This window comes from Marmota monax, unplaced genomic scaffold, assembly GCF_021218885.2.
Source record: "Marmota monax isolate L192 unplaced genomic scaffold, Marmota_monax_Labrador192_F-V1.1 WCK01_AAM20220418_F8-fsc00061, whole genome shotgun sequence".
Taxonomy (NCBI): Eukaryota; Metazoa; Chordata; class Mammalia; order Rodentia; family Sciuridae; genus Marmota; species Marmota monax.
In genome coordinates this window covers 4,104,366-4,125,784 of record NW_026695230.1, presented here as the reverse complement: position 1 = coordinate 4,125,784, position 21,419 = coordinate 4,104,366, and the positions used below count along the sequence as shown (strand labels likewise).

The 21,419-nt window shown below is 33.4% G+C and overlaps 1 protein-coding gene across 3 annotated transcripts in view; it reads left to right on the top strand.

Annotated features, from left to right (window-relative positions):
• Ano5 (anoctamin 5) overlaps positions 1-21,419 on the top strand; it is a 112,727-nt gene that overhangs the window by 84,936 nt on the left and 6,372 nt on the right. For all 3 annotated transcript variants that reach the window (XM_058576900.1, XM_046438269.2, XM_046438268.2), the window contains 7 exons: positions 1,147-1,369; positions 3,384-3,553; positions 4,198-4,295; positions 11,048-11,178; positions 13,179-13,384; positions 15,114-15,292; positions 16,826-16,931. In XM_058576900.1, the coding sequence (XP_058432883.1) occupies positions 1,147-1,369; positions 3,384-3,553; positions 4,198-4,295; positions 11,048-11,178; positions 13,179-13,384; positions 15,114-15,292; positions 16,826-16,931 (1,113 nt within the window). The remainder of the gene's footprint in view (positions 1-1,146; positions 1,370-3,383; positions 3,554-4,197; positions 4,296-11,047; positions 11,179-13,178; positions 13,385-15,113; positions 15,293-16,825; positions 16,932-21,419) is intronic.

The window sequence follows — 21,419 nt, the reverse complement described above, 5'->3', positions numbered from 1 at the left end:
AAAGATATTTTGATTATAGACTCTGGTTAGTTTTAGAAAAATCATTAATGTATCTTTATCTACATTTAAAATATCTACATAAAATGAATAAGGAACTCATATATTTCTCTTGCTGAAAAAAATAAGTATTTTTATACTCAAAGAATATAAGTAGTATATCCCATTGTATGGAAGTCAATTGTTCCCCATATTTTTTAGCTGACAGATTTCTCCATCACCATAATCTATTTCCTTACCTCACCTTTCCACATTTGTGCCTTCTTAACAGTTGGCCTTTTTAATTTGGGAAAAGAGGTGACGTTACCTTCTGAGGGGTTATTATATTGAAGTATAAGTAAATTAACAGTTGTTGACTGTAGTCAACAATGCATATATACTGTATTTTATAACTTTAACAGTTCTTTTTTAAGTTCTAATTTTGTTTATCTTAAAAGAGTTAGCAGAAATGTTTTTTTCTTAGACTTCCAACAACCATGGTAGAAATGTGGTAAATGAAGAGGAGGCAATTCAGGACACTCTTTGAGAAACATTTTGGAATATGGTCCCAGAAAGATTATTCTATCCTGCTTACTAGTTCTCATTCAATTTGAGTTTCTTCTTCAGTGCTTAGAATAAAAGTTCTCTACCCATTGATATTAAGACTATCTTTTTTACAATATAGGACGTGTACAAAATTTATGAGGAATCTGTGTAACTACAACTTAGAACATGAATCAGCAAATTTTTTTCTCTAAAGGAGATACACATACTTTTAGGCTTTATGGCCACATATAATCTCGGGCACAAATTTGTCTTCATTTTTTCTTATAACGTTTACATTTGTTGGAGAGTGGGGAATATTAACTGAAGGGCCATAAAAAAACAGATTTGGTCTTCTGGTTGTTGTTTCCTAAATGCTGTCAGGAGAAAAAGCCTGACAGTGAATACATTTTTTTTCCTATTTTTGTCCTTAACCAGCTGCTATTCAGTGATTTTCCTTTAACTCTACCTTGCAACTGTGTGTGTCCTGCTATCCATAAGAGAGACTGGTTTGGTTTGGTTTTCATATGACAATTGCTAAACTGAATATAATGACATAAGAGATAATGTATGTATTGCAGATAGAGACCTGCATGACTAATTCTTTGCTTTGCTTCCCTTCCCCAGATGGCTCTTGTTGTCAGCAGCATGGTAGCGGTGATTGTGTACCGCCTGTCCGTCTTCGCTACATTTGCTAGCTTCATGGAAAGTGAGGCAACCTTACAGCATGTTAAAGTTTACTTTACTCCTCAGTTAGCCACATCACTCTCAGGATCATGCTTGAACTTTATTGTCATCTTGATCTTGAATTTCTTTTATGAAAAGATATCTGCCTGGATTACAAAAATGGGTAAGCTAGCCAGATCATCACTGTGATTGAAAATAGGTCCCTACCAATGCTACACATCCATTTTGGATCATCTCTGAGGGAGTTCATTTCCTCAAGTACCATTCTAAGGCAGTTCTGATCTCTAAGTAGATCCACTCCTGGTAGTTCAGAATCTGCTAATAGCTACATTCAGGCCTATCTTAATGGAAGCAGGATGAACAGAAGACGAAGAAGAAAATTAAGACTCTAGATAATTTTTAGTATTCTTGTTTTAATCCTCCCTTGATGGATCTAATTGAATCCTGACTAAAATCCTGAATGCACTCAATATAAGAAAATTTGACTTCATGCGTATGGTTGTTTGAAAATATTCGGTTTGGGAAAATATCATGAGATAAAGAATATTATTTCCTCCAAAATAAATCTCAAATTTAGCACTTTTCTCTTCAGTTGCCATCTCTTAGAATCTGAATTGTTTTCTTGCTTGTGTTTTAAATTTCTAAACCATGAGAGAAGGTGAAGTGGGTCACGGGTAAAGCAAAGGATTCAATCAAGGATGGTAGTACAGAGTGCAGTTGTCATAACAAGTTAGCGATAGATCTGAGACACAGCCCAAGGTGTATCTTCTCTGGTTAGTCCTCACCTCAGGATCTCATCATGCTCCCCTTACCCTGTCTATGCACTGGCACCATGTCCCATGCAGACAAGAAGACCACAAAATCTTCACCCAGCACTGATATGAGCAATGCAATGTTAGAGTCTGTAAACAAGTCAGGATGGCGCCTGGCATTTTGCCAGAGAAATGTTAGCGTTTGTAAACAAGTCTGGATGGCGCCTGGCAAAATGCCAGAGGGAGTGGTTTGTGAAGTAACGCCAGCGAGCCATTAAGTGTGGAGTTTCCTTATTGGTTGACTGATGTATCTAGTTTATGCTAATTAAGATAAGCTATGTGGAATGTATATATACCACTCCTGCCCTACAATAAACGGCTCCTACTCCTGCTGTATCAATCTACACAAGTTGCTCGTCACTCCCCGGTTATTTTGCTGCAGCCGGACTGCGGCACAGTGCCAGGTAGCTTTACTTACACAAATCTTCAGATTTGGAATTCTCTTTCAATTTTACTTCTTTTCTCTGCTAGCAACACCAAGAAAACCATAGCAGATAAACTGCTTTTAAAAGCACCTATCAAGTCACGGCTTTTTTACATTGAGAAAAATCAATGAATTCATATTAGAGATTTTTTGGAAGTCAACCAAATTTTGCTAACATGGAGGAGTTATCAGTGTCATTAGAATAACTTGTTACTATTGTAGTATTCCTAAAAGTGTCATGGATTTGGCTGGGTCAGCTGTGCTATTGGGAGATTATTAGCTCAAAATCACATGCTTCCTGGTACTCCAGGTAGTATGAAGAGAATTTAATATCTTCTTACTTTGGAATATGTTGAATGTCAAACCATGATCATACATTTTAAGTAAAGGAGAGGAAAAATGTGTACCATTTATGTTATTAATTGCCATCACATTGTTTTCAAAATTGATACATCATTTTAATTCTTGAGAAGAAACATAGGTCAGTTGAAATCTCTGCCCTTGATGTAGAATCACTTTGTTTAAACTTTTCTAATTGAAAATAGAAAAGGGAGAGAATTCTGGCAGGTTTATAGGAATACAGGTCTGGTAATGACCCCATGGTTCTTCAATCTTAAAGGGATTTGAATTCCATATTCTGACTATGTGACCCCCCCCAACAAGTATTCACCCTTGAAATGTGAAAAATGGAGCTTTCTGGGCTTTCACAGTGATTATATTAACAGAAAGGGTTCAACAGAAAGCCTAGACAAATCATCTTTACTAATATCGTTCTGCCATGATCAGAGTGGGGAGCATTTTATTTGGCTCTCAAAATAATATGACTAGGCATTCACTTATTCCAGTGAGTATATATTTTAAGGACAATTAGGAAATTGTATTAAATCTTGACTTTTCTTTATTTCTTTTTCTTTACTTTTCTGTTTCTTTTTACTTGCCAGAAATTCCTCGAACTTACCAGGAGTATGAGAGCAGTCTTACTTTGAAAATGTTCCTGTTTCAGTTTGTAAATTATTACTCATCCTGCTTCTATGTAGCTTTCTTTAAAGGAAAGTTTGTGGGCTATCCTGGAAAATACACATATTTGTTTAACGTGTGGAGAAGTGAAGAGGTAAGAGTTCTTTTTAAAGTTGAAGTCTCTGGCTTACCTCAGCATTAACTAAGAATTTTCCTTGTGTTTAGCACTAACTCAGATGTTATCAAATTGCAAAAAAAGTCTGACAACCAACTCTACACATATGAATCCTGCCATTTTCTAGACTTTTCAGGTCTCTTGGGACAAGAATTTATACAGATCTTATGGCTTGATAATAAAATATAAAATAAAAATTTAATAAGATCTTGATTCCTGAGGCTTCATAGAAGAGACCAATTATTACTTTTTGGAGAAAGTGCTCTACTGTGGGCTACAGAGTTAGACAAGAGCAGTGGTTTCTGAACCTGGATGAACATACAAATCACATGGAAAATACAATGGTTGACCCTAACCCAAGCATAAAGATTCAGAATTTTCTAGGACTAGGTAAAGAAATTTGTGTTTTTAACAGAGTTCACAGATTAATGTAATACAGTTAGCCTGGCACTGATCTGTAACCGTGCTTGAAATTATTGGACTAATATTTCTTTTACCTTCTTCATAGACCTTCATACCAAACATTTGAGTTTCTAATCTTCTGGTTGGGGTTTCTTTAAGTTCTTACAAAATTCTGTTTTTTGTCATTCATTTTTTATTTCTCTCCACTTGTTTCCAACTAGTGTGATCCTGGAGGCTGTCTAATAGAATTGACAACACAGATGACCATTGTAATGACGGGGAAACAGATCTTTGGAAACATTAAAGAAGCCATTTATCCGTATGTATGACTGACAAGTTTTTGTGCGATTTAATTAACCATGAAAAATTTTCTCATGAAGAAAATGGAAATTTTTTATTATCATGGTGCCTTTGTTACAAAATATTTAATCCAAAAAAAAAAACCCTTCATTTAAAATCAATTCTAAAGGATACTTTAAAGCAATAAAATAAATAAAAACCTTTTTTATTTATTTAATTATTTAAAGAAATAAATTTATTCCAATAGTATGTAAAATTATTATTTGTCAATTGAAAAAAATTAAATTAAAAACTGCTTTTAATTTAATTGTTTTTCAATTGACAAATAATAATTTTACATACTAATGGACTACAGTGTGATGTTTTACACACAGCACAGGCTTTTAAATTTGCATTTCTTTTGCATGAGTGAAGTTGAGGGAAAAGTAATTATCATCATCTCCCCCTAATATTTCACGGGTAAATCTAAATATTAATCATTTATAAATTATTCTACATGTTACTTATTATTTCATGTTAAATATATTCATGTTTAATGCAATCTAGGCATAAAAATTGGTTGTGAATAAAATGCTAGAAAACTTTCAGGTCAATATGTGAAAGGATTCTTCTTTTATCCAAAAAGAGCAATAATGAATATATCATCAAAAGAGAAAAACAAATAGCAGTTGTTTTCAATTATTAGGTGACTATTCTCTTGGATTAAAAAAATAAAGAATCATAAAATCATGTTTCTTACATTGCAGAGTTCTTACTTTGGAAATGACAATGTCAGAGTTTAGCACCTACAGGATAAAGTAGAATAAAAGTGCCTCATTCATAAACAGAGGACTAGTCAGATTAACTGAACTCAAAGCCAGGGACTGAGTTTTTTCTCTTATTTTTGAAGGAAGGTTGAAAATACTGTCTTCATCTACCTCTACTCCAAGATACCCACAGTCATAGAGCCAAGTAGGATTCTATTTCATGAGCTGATGAAGGATAAATATAATCATAATTTTAAACAGTAATAGGTTTCAGCCAAGCCCTCTTCTGGATTCATAATTTGTAGCACCACATTCCTATAGAAAATAACTCAAACCTGTTATTTGCATCATAGCTCTAGATTGAGAATCCAGAGGACAGAACAGAGTTAGCTTCTGAACCAAATACAAGAGGGATTATAAATATGCACAGAGGAGGATAGAGAGAGATGAGGGAATAAAAACAAGAATTTTTTTAAATACCAAACTATTGTATGAGATTTAATGCTACAAATATTGTAAAGAAAATAATTTTTTAGCAAATGAGCTTAGTTTAGCTGATGGTTTGAGTTAGAAACTCCCAGCAATGCCCATAAAAGTTACATTGATTATATTAAAAACATAAAGGGAAGTGACACTGTCATTAAAAAGAATCAGGAAGTAATTGAATAAAAACTGAAATAAGAAAAACGAAATGTGAAAGGGAGTCAATTACATATAAGTGGGATACTTTAAATAACAAATACAATAGATGTGACAATTCCAGAGTATAATTCCAGACTGAACATGATTTAAGAATAAATTACTGAATTTTACAGAGAAATTCTGACATTGTACAGTGCAGGATGAGGTTTTCAAAAAATTACAGGACTAAGTGTATAGCTCAACAGTAGAATGCTTACCTAGCATGCATAAGGCTCTGGGTCTGATCCCTGGCACGCCAAATATCTAAAAGTATTATCTGTAGGATAAAGACTCTTTCATCTTAATCTACCAGTAGTTCCAGTAAAAGATAATTTAGGTAAGTGGTACAGGGAAAAACTCTTTGAATAGGTGGAATAAGTGTAATAGCTGAACATAATTCAAATATGAAAAAAACATGAATTTTAGAAATGCATTCTGAAAATTATGCAAGGTCACTAGAATTAAATTCTCATCCAGATTTATTATAGAATAGATTAGAATATTTAAAGATAGTCTTGAAATCTATTCAAAGATAAAATACTTTCAAAAAAGTGTCATTACACTATCAACAGATTTCTTCTTGATAGCATTAGATGTAAAAGACAATATTTTTAAGTTTACAAGTGAAAATAATGTTCATTGTAGTTTTCTGGAACAAGGTTTGCTATTCTTTAAAATGCAGGTGAAATGATGCCATTTTTAGACATATTAAAATACTAGGAGAGTTTAGCATTCATCGACCTTCATGGAAAGAACTATTGAAACATATAGATGAACAGAAAAAAAAAAACACAGAAAAATTTGGGATGCAAGAAACATTGGTTAGCACAGAAATTGTTGTTCCAAAAACTGCAATATTTTCTTTGAATCTAGAAGTCATACAAGATTTGTATGCTGAAAAATACATAATCCTCATGAAAGAAAGAAAAAATATGTAAAAGCAGAGAAATAGCCTGTTTATGGATTCAAAGACATAACATGGTAAAAATGTCAGTACTTCCAAATTGCTATATACATTTATTTTATTTTAATCAAAATATCAACAGGGGTTTTGTAAGTATAGACAAGCACATTCTAAAGTTTTTATAGAAGACCAAGAAATTAGAGTAGCTCAAAAATATAATATAGAAGAATAAAGTTGGGGGAATTATTCTACTCACTTTTTAAAAATTTGCTATAAAATTTCATTAATCAAAGCAGTGTGAAATTGGTGAAGGAATGAATCAATGGAACAGAGCATGAATCACAAGAATAGAGATTGTAGAGTGTGCAGAAATTTTTGATCTACACAAATACAGTCATTTTATTTTTGAAGAGTTGCAAAAATTGAGTAAAGAAAGTTTTTCAGCTATGTTGAAATAATTAAGCATCTATATGCAAAATATCAAATTCCATATTAACTTTAACTTGCACTTAAAGATCAACATGCAATATATCATAGATGATAAAACGTTTTGAGAAAGCAAGGGAAGTGATTACTACAGAATTTAAGATAATCATTGCTGCTGTGGGGATTGAGGAGTTTGAATGGAGTCAAGGACAGGGGAGAGTTTCTGGAATTTCTCACAAGCTTCTTTATTAAACCTGATAGTCACCTTTTCAGTGTGCATTTGTTTAGCATTGTCTCAAAAAATCTCAACTTTTCTGTTCCCTCTCATCGTTCCTTTGTCTCTTTGTTTTTCAGTTTGTATATAAGCAATATATAAATGTTCATTTTAATCCACAATTGCTACAATACTTCATAATGTCTTATTTATTTTTGTCAACATGGGGAAGTATAAATGATATCTCATTCTGGTTTTATTTTGCTTTTTCCCCAATTAATAATATGAAAGAAATTCTTGCCCATGTGTGTTTCCTTTTCAATGAAATACTTATTTATGTTGTTTTAACTATTTTCCTACTTTTTTCCCCTAACTGATCTGTAGGAATACTTCAGAAATTCTGGTTTCTGAATTTTTAAATATTTAGTTGCCATTGTTTATTTCATTCTTTCTTGGTTAAATGTGTTGAAAATATTTTATCCTAACAAAAATTTTATCTTTTTATTTTTTAATAGTATTCATACTTTCTCAGTTTCAGCACTATTTTCAGTTAGGGCCAGATAATCCTTTATTTTAGCAGGATATCCTTTGCATGGTAGATTTTTGTTGTTGTTGTTGCTGTTCTCATAGATTGAATCCAGGTTGCTTTACTGCTAAACCACATCCCCAGTCCTTTTTTTTTTTTTATGAGATAAGTTTTTACTAAAGTACTGAGAGTATCACTAAGTTGCTGAGTCTGGCCTCAATCTTGCAATCCTCTTGTTTTAGCCCCTCGAATCACTGGGATTACAGGATTGCAGCCTTGTGCTGGGCTTGCATCATAGAGTTTTAGAAATATCCTTGGTCTGCACCTTCTAGATGCCTTCAGGCCACCCACTCTATAGTTATGACAGACAAAATGTCTTTAGACATTGAAAAGGTGCTCTTGTCAGAAAAAAATCACTGTTGACTGGGGGTCAATGCTTTATCTGGATGAAAGCACATAATTTTATTACGGGTCAAGTACCCTTGATCCCAAATTCAAAATCTGAAACGCTTCAAACCCTGAAGCTTTCTGAACTCTTATGCAATGCCATAAGTGGAAAATCCCACACTTGACCTTATGTGAGAGTCTCAATCAAAATGCTGACTCGAATACCTGATCTATTTAGTGTCCCCCAGAAAAAATACCACCCAGCCCCTTTCAGCTGCAACATATCTTTTCCACACATTCCCAGATTTCCCTACACAAGCACACTCACAAATGCTAATAAAAGCACAGATCAGATGCCCCAACAACAGTTTCTCCATGATACTTTACTTGGGGCCAAAGTGTATATGCATTATTCACACCACATTTTTTGCTTATTCTTTGTCCTGTGGTGTGAAGATACTCTTGGAAATTTCAGAGGATTGCAGGTTCTACCATTGGTAATAGTGTTAAGAAAAAAAGAAAGCACTTAAATTTATCTATGGCACAGAAAGTTAAGCTGTTGGAGAAAATGGTCAGCAGTGTAAGTGCAGAATATCTTTACAGACAAGTATGGTGCTGGAATGACCACCATATGACCTGGATAAACAGAGATACAGACAGACAGACATTCAATAGGTTGCTGAAGGGGATTTAGAGAATTAATGAAAAGAAGAAAAAATCTGCAAAAAGCTAACATTTAAGATCTGTATTGTGTATTGAAAGAAATTAACCTTCAACATCACAGTGGATACAGGCTACTTTGTGGCATGCAGATCAGGAAACAAGCAAAATTCTATCATAATTAACTAAAAATTGAAGAACATTCAGCAGGCTGTTTGTAGAAATTTAGAAAAGACACGTAAGGTTTTTTAGATTTGTAGTGATAAAGTATTCTTCTGATCTATGATCTTCTGATTTATGTCATGCAAAAATTACTTAAGAGAGTACATAAAATCACCATCAGGCTATGTATTTTATGTATATATCAAACATATTTGAATTTCATGTTTTCACTTGGATCCAATCCCCAAGACACCTCACTATGTACAAGTAAATATTCCAAAATCCAGAAATACTTCTGGTCCCACACATTTCAGATAAGGGATACTCAAGGCCTATAGTAGACTTTATCAGTCATTTCTATGTTAACATTTTTGACATCTTGTTTAAAAAATTCTTCCCTAACCCAAGATTTAAAAAATGCTCTTACATAATTCTTCTAAATTTTAAAGTATATTTTAACATTATTGTTTTTTTACTTTCAAATTCTTAATATGTGGAAACATTTTTTATGTTTGATATGAGGTGAAAATCTAATTTTTTATGTATATATTTGTATATATAAATTACATACATGTATATGTAAATTGTTATATTATTTCTTACTAAGAGACTCCTCTTTCCTATACTCCGTAATCTACAATACCATTTTTGTAATACACAAAGTGCAAAACTATTTCTAGGTCACCATTCTGTTCCAAAATTTGATTACTCATGCATTAATACTATAGTCTTTTAATTAATATATGTTTATAATTGGTCTTGATATCTGAAGGGGAAGGTTTTACCAAATTAGTCCTTATCTATAGAACTGTATTAACTATCCTTGATCTTTTTGTCTATCTCTATAAAGCTTAAAAAATATATTGTTAGATTTCACATGGAACATGTTTTGGATGTTTTATAGAAATTTCATCTCAATTATTTCAATATAAATAATTGACATTTTATGAAGCAAGTCTTCTTATTCACAGAGATTTATTTTGTACTTTAATGAATTCAGATGCAGATTTTAAACTTGTGCATAAAGGTTTTTAAATCTTTTGTCAAATCCATTTCTAGGTACTTTTAATTTTAGTTGCTATTGTAAATGATATCTTCTTAAAACTTATATTTTGCCCTCTGTTTGGGGTATATAGGAATGAAACATATTGATAAACCTTATTACCTCTTTTAATAATTTTTGTCTAACTTCATATCGTTTTTCTATGCTGATAGTCATGTCATTGTTAATCACAGCTTTCTCTTTCACTTTTCCCACATCTTATTTTACTGGCTCAGATCTACATTAGAATCTTAAATATAATCCTGCATAATCTTATTTTCTTCTTGATTCTAAAGGGAGCAGTTCTCATTTTTTTCACTGTTAAGAATGATGTTTGCCTCAGGACTTTGTTAGATACTTTTGATCAGATAAGTTTTTTGTTATATATTTCAAACATCTATTAAAACCTCTAAGTAGTTTTTAATAGATGTTTGAACTATATCAAATACATTTTTGTACCAGTTGAGATGATTTTATATTTTTGTACTTAAATCTGTCAATATGGCCTATTTCATAGATATGTTACTTAAAAAAAAGCATTTGTTATCCAAAACATTGAACATTATCACAATACATTTTTATATAGTATGGAATTTATTTGGTTAAAGTTTTATAGTACTATTGCATCTATAAAAGTCTTTATATTTTCCTTCATAAACAATCTCTATTTTTCATTTCCTTGAATGTCCTTCTGAATATTGTGATAATATAAAGTTTATTAAATGGTTCTAGTGGCGATCTTCTTCACATGCTCATCAACAAACCTGTATCTGAGCAAATATATTTCCATGATCAGTTTCAGAGTGGTCTTGTTTTCTTAATCACTCCAATGAGGAAATCTTGACCTCCACATTTGTGGTGAAAAGAATAATAGATTTTGATTTAAAATTTAGTTATAAACTTCTTGTTCTGTAGCCTTCAGTTATTTAACCTTACTGCCATTTTCCAGATTCAGCACACTAACTCTCTGACCTCTTCCTTTTTAGCTCTCTTTCATGTATTTACTTCTGTCACTTCCAACAGCTTGGTTTTTAATTGGTGGAGACGCCGAAAAGCTCGGACCAACTCTGAGAAATTGTACAGTCGCTGGGAGCAGGATCATGACCTTGAAACTTTTGGACAACTGGGGTTATTCTATGAATACTTAGAAACAGGTAATTTCCATCCACCATTCTGAAAAAGTTGGCTTGAATAAAATGAGTGGTTTTTCAGATCTTAATATTTTTTTTCTGTCTTGTACTTAGTAGATGTTGAGTATCATTGGATGGAGGGTGAAAAGATGGGTGGATAAAAATGGATAAGTTAATTCACCATTTCTCTGTCTCACTAAACAGAACATAAATTAAAGTTTATTTCCAAAACAAATGAATCTTAGAGATATTTTTCCTGACAATTGAATGTTAATATTGTTGAAACAAATTAAGTCAGAATCACAGATTAACACCCTTCTCAAATTACTTCAGTGGCTATTTTTTCCTTGTTTGCCTTAGTGAAAGCTCAGAGAGAAAATAAGTTGGAAAACATTTCCAGAGTCTAACATGCATTTAATGTATATCCTTAATATCAGACTGAGAAGAATGTAAAAGCGGTTTTGCAGGATAGATACAATCTGAACACAATAAATGCATAAAATATTCAAGGGTTGGACAGAAAAGAAATGTTGAGATATGTTAGGAAAGTTAGTGCTGGGGACTGCTCTATAATCTGCTTAGAGTATTTCACCCAAGTGACTATCCTTTTCTGGTGGAATTATAGATGACAACTTTTTTTCATTGATTTCCAAGGCTCATAAAATCATGGAGCAATGCAGGAGATGACCTCAATCACCTACTCTTTATTGAGACCCATTGAGAGTTAATTAGTTCTGGAAACTTCCATTCATTATCTCTAATCTTAAAATAATTGTGCTGACTAGTCATTATTTGACATTTTACTTTTGAGAATACTGAAACTTAGCCTAATTAATTTTCTGTGAATCACAAATATTCTAGGTAAAGATCTGAGATTTGAACCTGGAAAATTCATGCTGCTTCAACCAAATGTTTTCTCTTAATTTTCTATTAAGTCAGTAAAGATAGCAGGAGAGGAGAGAGTCCATATGTATTCACTTAATAACACACCTGATTCATTATTATGAAAAAAAGATGAAATACAGAAACATTCAGGACTAATTTTAAAATAGAAAACTGGTGGAAGATTCTTTCTTTTTTCTTTAAATGGAAAGTCATTTCTGTATTTCTCATTATATTTTCTTCATTCATGTGAAGAAAAGTTCAGGCTGTCAGCTGCATGGGTTCCAGCATTGCTAGAATCAAAAGAGCAAAAATAAGAAGAGAAGCCCACTTGCAAAGGTATAGTTCCCCTGCTAAGTCTTAATGAGGGGAGAGAGTAAAACTCAGAAAGATAACCAAGGTAATACATAAGATCAGGGCTTTAGCAGATACCTTATTCCAGAAATTTTGTTATTTCTTTGCCTACATATAAGGGGTATATGTGGGTGGGTGTGGGTATTAGAAGCATCCAGATGTCATTCATCTCAAAATGTACATAGGATAACAAGACAAAAAAAAAAAAAAACTCAATTATCCCAACACAAATTTATATGTGAATACAAATTTGAAGATTAGCATAAACCTAAACTTACCATAAAATAAAAGGCAAAGAACGCCAGTCTCGATGGTACACGCTTATGATCCCAGCAACTTGGGAGTCAGAGGTAGGAGAATTGCAAGTTCGAAACCAACCTCGGCAACTTAGTGAGGCCCTAAGCAACTTAGTGGGACCCTTTCTCAAAATTTAAAAAAAATTAAAATTAATTAATTAAAAGATCTGGGGATATGGCATAGTGGCAAAGCATCCCTGAGTTTGTCCCCCATACCAAAATAAAATAAAGACAAAGAATAGATTATTTCTTCAAACAAGCAGATCTCAAAAAAAAGCAAGAAAATATCTGAGGTATGCATCTAAGTTCTTTCCAGTTCTAACAGATAAGTCATTCTGCCTTCTATGTGGAGGATGCAATAGGCAGATGGAAAGAGGCCTGGTTTGTTTTACTGATATAGATCTCTTCAAATGAAAGAAGAGGCAGGAGTTTGAAAATGTGTTCCTCTCTTTTCTTCTTCATGAGTTAATGGTTCTTTTTTAATCTCTACAGTTATCCAATTTGGATTTGTCACACTATTTGTGGCCTCTTTTCCTTTGGCCCCTCTTCTTGCCCTTCTGAATAACATCATAGAGATCCGAGTGGATGCCTGGAAACTTACTACTCAGTATAGGAGACCTGTAGCTGCCAAAGCTCATAGCATAGGCGTTTGGCAAGACATACTTTATGGAATGGCCGTTGTTTCTGTTGCAACTAATGTAAGTGGACCTACTTTGGTTGGGTGACTGTGTCCTATTTTGTTTTCATAGGAATGGGGACATGTGAATGGTACTTAACTCAGTCTTTAGTTACGGTGATTTCATCGTGAGAGTAGGCCAAGAAGATAAAATATCCTAAACATTCATGCACTAAGTCATAAAGAAAGGAATTATGTCATGTAAACTCTTAAAAATACAAGAAAAAAGTACAATTACTCTTTAAAATGTCATGACAATCCATGACACAGTTTCATAGTGTGTGACAGATTAGAAAATAAATAATGATATGAAGAATACACATTTGCTTATGGTTAGAGAGCTTTTATGAAAAATTAAGAAGAAAACTAAATTCTCAACAGTACAAATTGTACAGTGCATATTTACCCATAATATATTTGAAAACTGAAGGTGATACTAACATAATCAAAGAAAAAAATCTAACCACTTAATTTTTATTCTTCTAAGTAAGCTTTGTATAATAGGAAATAATGATGAAATTATAGACAGAACAAAATTAAAAGGAAAACATATAGGAATGAATTAAAATCACACTGACAGAGAAAAATTTCATACCTATACATGTTTTTTTTAAAATTTATTTTTTAATATTTTTTAGATTTTGGTGGACCTTTATTTTATTCATTTATTTATATGCAATGCTGAGAATCAAACCCAATTCTTCACATATGCTATGCAAGCGCTCTACCACTGAGCCACAACCCTAACCCCATGTTTATATTTTTTAAAAAAGAAAACTGGAAAACATGAGCTGAGCATTTGACCTAAGATACTAAAGGAAATTTATGAAACACATCAGTAGAAGATATGTAAAAAAAGAATAAGTAAAAAAAATCGTAAATAACCAAATTAGAAAACAAACAAAAGTAACATAATTGCTAATTAAATCAAGAACTGTTTTGTTGGAAAGAAATAAAAAAACAAAATTCTGGAAAAAAAATATGAGAGACTGCTATGTAGCCATTTATTCTAAAAAAATGTATTTGAAACTAACAGTTTCTTAAAAAATAAAAATATGTCAGATTTATTCAACAAGTGATAGAGAACCTAAATAGATTAGTAGCCAAAAAATAATAACCATGGCTTTTAAAAAAATCTGATAAAAATGAAGATGCCATAGCCAGATGGATTTAAATTGACTCATCTGTTCTAAAGAAAACATGCTATTTGTATAATTCCAACACTTCATGAAAGAATTGAACACTAACATCCACATGAAATTGAATGCTGAGATTAATTGTACTGAGCAATTAAGTATGGTTAATCAGCATCTGGTCTTCTATCTTTCCATTTCCTCCTTATCTGCCTCCTGTAAACACACACACACACACACACACACACAAACACAGCTAGATTATGGAGCTGGTCTAATCATGAGAATTTGGGTTAAGGACAGTAGTGAAAGGAAACAATCAGAAAAGTAAAAAGGAGCAAGGCATGGGGGGAAGTTCATGCTTCGTGGAGACAGATACATTTGGTTCAGTTCTCATTTCAGCAGCTTTGTAGTTTGTAAAATCTTGGAATAGTAATCTCTCACTATAAATAAGCTATTTCATGTTTTAAACCAAAGACTGGCATATGAGTAGAATGATTTATAATAATGTTTTAATCATTTTGCATCCATGTCTCTTGGGTACTGAGAAATATACAGATAGTACATTTGAAAAATGAGATTGACAGCTCACTATCTTTCTCTTGCTTTGTCCTTCAGGCTTTTATTGTCGCGTTTACATCAGACATCATCCCCCGTTTAGTGTACTACTACGCCTATTCAACAAATATCACGCATCCTTTGAAAGGATATGTCAATAACAGTCTGTCGGTATTCCTGATAGCTGATTTTCCAAACCACACTGCACCTTCGGAAAAACGAGAGTTCACCACTTGCAGGTTTCTTTTTGTCTAGGTTTTAATTTTTCCCTTTAACTGTATGTCTTACATTATCCATTTCTTTCTTGTCTTACAATGTATAGGATTTACTAGAGTCAACAAAAACCTTTGATAAATAATGCATGCTAATTCTACAATTCACACATTGTCTGATTCAAATTTGGGAAAATAGAATGTGTAAAAACAATATATTATGGGTAAATATCATATTGATATCAGATAGTTTCTTATTTTGGTTAAGGATAGTAGAACTGTAAAAGAAAATAATCAGAAAAGTAAGAAGAGCAAAGTGTGGGCGAAAAGAACATGCATGCTTGGTGGGAGACAAATGCATTTAGGTTTGAGTCACATCTCAGCCACTTTGTAGTTATAAAATCTTGGAATACTAATCCCTCGCTATAAATCAGCTTTTTTGTGGCTTAGACCCAATATTGGTGTATTATTTTCAAAATTATTGCTCACCAACAAATGTCCTTAGTCTCAATGTGTAATATCTGTCTGTCATGCGGCATGATCATATTTATGTGGCATTTAACTTTCTTGAATTTATCTATGTGTCCTCAGAAAAAAAGGTAGAATGAGAAAGAAATAACATAATAATGTGAGAGTCTTCCCATTTAAGGGATTTTCTGTGTAGGGAATGTGAAATGGGATATGAATTTTTTTCCACATTCAGTAAGTCAAACACTGTGAGGATCTTTATATTATTTGAATTTAAAGATAGTATGTAGGTAGGTGGATAGGTAGGTAGGTGGGTAGGTAGATACCCATACACACCAAGATACCTTAACCTAATTTAAGCCTTAAAACACTGCCTCCTTTGGGATTCCAACAAAGAATGAGAAGAATGTTGCAAGGCAAATAGACAGAAACATGTAATATTCCATACTTAGACATCAAGGAATCATAGTATAATGTTTAAGAACATGGGCACTGATTTTTGTTTCATCACTTTCTAGCATCAGAAGAAATGTTATCCCTTATCTAGTGACTTTTGTAGAAGAGAATGAGCTCACAGAGTTGAACATTAAGAAAAGTCCAGAAATTTAGTAAGAAACAATGATTTATGCTGTGTCAGTACATGTAAGAGAAAACAGTTTCAAGAAAACAGAAATGGTCAACAATCTCAAATCCTATTCTTCAAAGGTTAAACAAAATGAAGATTAAACTGTTCTTTTAATTTAGTAAGAGAATACAAGCCGTTTTGGTGGAGAGAGGGATAGAACTACGTGGTGATGAGTAGGAAGAGAGAAAAATGGAGACAGCAGAGTTTGGTAACTGAAAGTTTGTCTTGAGGACATGAGAGATGTTTCAATTGTATGTTTCCTTTAGAGATCTTCTGCATATAAATAGCATGCAGCCATGGTTTTATATAAACAAGAAAATGTTTTATATTAACAAAAAATACAGTATTTATTTTATCATCCTATGACCTGACTTTTGAGGTCAATGAACAGGGTAATAAGAGCTCATGCCAAGTCTCTATAGTTGAAATTATACTTAATTTTTTTGCTTTTATTTCTATTTTTTCAGGTACAGAGATTATAGAAACCCTCCTGAAGATAAGGATAAATACATTCATAATATGCAATTCTGGCATGTCCTTGCTGCTAGGATGACCTTCATTATAGTTATGGAAGTAAGCTGTTCTTAACTTTCCTTCCAGTTACTCTTTCCTCTCACTTTAGGTAGCTATTTCGAAAGGTACCTGCTCATCAGAAAGTTAGAATTACCTCTTTTTTTATAATTGATTCAAAATGAATTCTAATATTTTATATAACTAAAAAGAATCAATTAAAAGGATTGATTGTGCATGAAGTAGAGTCACACCATTCATGTAATCATGTAATCATGAATGTACACCTAGGGTAATGATGAACATTTCATTAGCTTTATCTCAATAAGTTATTTTGAAGGAAATATTTCTTGTCATAAGAGGCAGTTTATGTTTTCAATGCAGATGAGTTGCCCGCTATTTACTTACTCATGTCAAAGAGACCATGGTGACAGAAAAGGTAACGAAAAATGTCACCACATTTCCCTGAGATGAGAGAACGAAAGTGGTGCACTGATTTTATAGATTTTAGTTATTATATTCTGTTTCCAGAGGCAATTTTAAGTCACAACAATCTCATAAATTGTACTTATTCACCTTGACAAATAAATTGATGCCCTCCCAAAATAGGTGGTTGATTTAAGGTAAATCAAGTAAATTTTAGAAGTAGGCTTCTGATACCACCAGTTATGGGTGACAAGTTCTGCTGCCTCACACACTGAAGTATAACATTAGAGAAGCATGCCAAGGCAAGCATATAAAGCAGGGTTTATTTGTTTATTTATTTTCTGTGCCTATTTCTATGCTCTTTATTGTATCCCATTGATGAATTAGTATATTTCTCATGGTTGTGATGCTATTGTAAGGTCAATTTTCTTTGATTTTATTTTCCAATAGATTATTCTTTATTTTATTAGTTCTAATAAGTTACTTATGACAGCAGAAAGCTCTTTGATTCATTGTACAGAAATGAAGCAGAAGTTTTTACTTTTCTGGTTGTTCATGAAGTAGAGTCACACTATTCATGTAATCATGAATGTACCTAGGGTAATGATATCCATCTCATTTCACCATCTTTCCTATTCCCATGCTCCCTTTACCCCCATCCCTTTTGTTCCATCCAAAGTTCCTCCACTCATCCCATGCCCTCCCTTATGGATTAGCATCCACTTTATCAGAGAAAACATTCGACTCCTGGTTTTTGGGGATTAGCTTACTTCACTAAGCATGGTATTCTCCAACTCCATGCATTTACCTGCAAATGCCATAATTTGATTCTATTTTAATGCTGAGTAATATTTCATTGCATATATATGCCTCATTTTCTTTATCCATTGATCTATTGAAGGGAATCTAGGTTGCTCTCACAGTTTAGTTATTTTGAATTGTGCTGCTATAATATTTAAGTGGCTGCATCACTGTACTATACTCTTTTTAGGTCCTTTGGGTATAGATCAAGGAGTAGGATAGCTGGGTTCCATTTTAAGTTTTCTAAGGAATCTCCATATTGTTCCAGATTGGTTGCACCAATTTGCAGTCCCATCAGCAATGTATGAGTGTGTCTTTTTCCCCACATCCTCACCAACACTTATTGTTGCTTATATTCTTGATAACTGCCATTCTGACTGACTGGAATAAGGGTAGTTTTGATTTGCATTTCTCTAATTACTAGAGATGTTTAATATTTTTTCATGTATTTGTTGATTGGTTGTTTATCTTCTCCTGAGAAGTGTCCGTTCAGCTCCTTTGCCCATTTATTGATTGGGTTGTTTGTTTTTCTGGTGTTAAGTTTTTTTAGTTCTTTATATATGCTGGAGATTAGTGCTCTATCTCATGTGCCAAAATTTGCTTCCAAAAAGTAGACTCTCTCTTTACCTCATTGACTGATTTTTTTTTCCTGACAAGAAGATTTTTAGTTTGAATCCGTCCCATTTATTGATTCTTGATTTTATTTCTTATGCTTTAGGAGTCTTGTTAAGGAAGACTAATCCAACATGATGAGGATTTGGGCCTGCTTTTTTTTCCATTAGGTATAGGGTCTCTGGTCTAATTCCTAAGTACTTGATCCACTTGTGAGTTGAGTTTTGTACATGGTGAGAGATAGGGGTTTAGCTTCATTTTGCTGCATATGGATTTCCAGTTTTCCCAGCACCATTTGTTGAAGAGCCCATCTTTTCTCCAGTGTATGTTTTTGGCACCTTTGTCTATATGAAATATCTATATTTATGTGGGTTTGTCTCTGTGTCTTCTCTTCTGTACCATTGGTCTACATGTCTACTTTGGTGCCAATACCAGGCTACTTTGTCACTATAGCTTTGTAATATAGTTTAAGGTCTGGTATTGTGATGCCTCCTAATTCACTCTTCTTGTTAAGGATTGCTTTGGATATTCTGGGTCTTCTCATTAAAGGGATGAAAATAGGAAAAGAAGAACTCAAACTATCATTATTTGCTGATGACATGATTCTATACTTAAGGGATCCAAAAAATTCCACCAGAAATGTTCTAGAATTAATAAATGAATTCAGCAAATAGCAGGACATAATAGCATAATACCCCTAAATCAAATGCATTTCTATACATCAGTGATGAATCCTCTGAAATAGAAATTAGGAAAACTACCCCTCAGAATACCCTCAAAAAATGATAATAATACTTGGGAATCAATTTAACAAAAGAGGTGAAGGACCTCTACAAGGAAAACTACAGAACACTAAAAGAAATTGAAGAAGAAATTGAAGAAGACCTTAGAAAGAAAGAAATTGAAAGAAAATTGAAGAAGGCCTTAGAAGATGGAAAGATCTCCCATGCTCTTGGATAGGCAGAATTAACATTGTCAAAATGGCCATACTACTAAAAGTGCTATACAGATTCAATGCAGTTCCTATTAAAATCTCACTAACATTCCTTATAGAACTAGAAAAAGCAACCATGAAATTCATTTGGAAAAATAAGAGATGCAGGGTTTATTTAAAAAGGGGTAATACAGACTTCTCCCAGTAGGGAGAATGGGGCCATAGCTGGTGTCCTATTATCCCTAGAAGTGAGAGTGTTTTGCCTCTTTTATGAATTCTGTATATTTTCCTTTGTTCTCCTCTCTCTTCCTCATTATTTCTCTCTTCTTCCTGCATATGTGACTAGGCCTAGGAGATGTTCCAGTGGAATGGCAAAAAGGTGAGAAGCAGATGAGCTGGAGGGGCCTATGTGAAGTGATCTGGGCAGGAAGAGGGCCCAGGTGCATTAATTAACAACTTTTACAATTCCCTATAGGGAGGGAAAATTCCTGGTATAGGTTACCTTAGCAACAGATTGGAGCAGGAGCAGGTTATCTTGATAAGGGTTGAGGAAGGACTGTGAGGACATTACTCCCCAGACCGAAATTTGCCTCCATTCTGTCCATCCAACCCGATATATCTGTCTATACTGACTTCGTCTTTAATTCTGGCTTCATTCTCCCCTCTAATTTTAAGAACTCCTTACAACTATAAGGAGAAGGGGCGACAACTTCTCTTATGGCTTCGAGCTGAGAGGGGGTGACATGGAGTGGGGAAAGCAGTCTGGAGTTTCCTTTTTAGAAATTAGGTCAGTCCCTCTCAGCTCGAAGCTGTTGGGAACAGGTTATAGAGTTATCTGGGGATGGGTACTTCTATGAGAGAGAAACAAGAAGACATGAGTACTGAAATGAGATTAAAGCAAAATAAATGTTGCAGCATCTGGAACACGTCAGTGAATATCATGAAGATGAAAGAAGTCAATAAAATTGTCCCTTTATCCTTTAACAAGGCTGGAGAGGGCAAGGCCTTTATTTGGGAATATAAATCTTTAACATTGTCAGAGTTATCAGGAATGTACACACACACTTTTAATGTCACAGATGTCCATCTCCATAAGGTGTAGTTAAGCTATTTAACATCATCTGATTTTGTAAAATATCTTTTTACTGGTGTGACCTGTTATTTAGTAAAGATCTTTTTATTTTGGTACTTCAGGCTAGATAATCATACTAGCAAACACTGAGCCTACCCATGTAGAGGTTAGGAAAATCTATAGGCCTTAAACTGACTAAGAACTTCTGACTCTGGCAGTTTTTCTTGATAGTTATCAGGTATTCCTGCCTAAGAATCTGTCTTTTGTAGCCTCCAGTCTTATTTATTCTTAGGGGCTAACACAAGTGTATATCTTAAGTTAAAGTTAACTATTGCTTCTTCTTTTATATGCTCAGGAATTACTTTGGTTTTGTTTTAACTGCTTTGGCTAAGTGTTTAAGATCAAGCTGGTCAAATGGACTTCATTCAGATCTATTGTTGAGTCAGCTGAGTTCTCATGGGAGTCAGTCTTCAGGAACTTAAGAGCAGCTTCTTAGCTCTTTAGTTCCATTTGCTTGGAAGCATCAGGGATATCTCACTTTTCCAATGACTCCACTCTTGCAAGTGCACTGATTGGCTTTCCTTTGCAAAGCTCTTTAGAGAAGTTCCCTTATTCCCTGGGTTTAGGCGGACTTAGAGGGCAAGAGACAGATGATGGTTTTCTTGGCCCTTTTGTTTTAAATTCAATCTTTAATTCTTGATCTTAA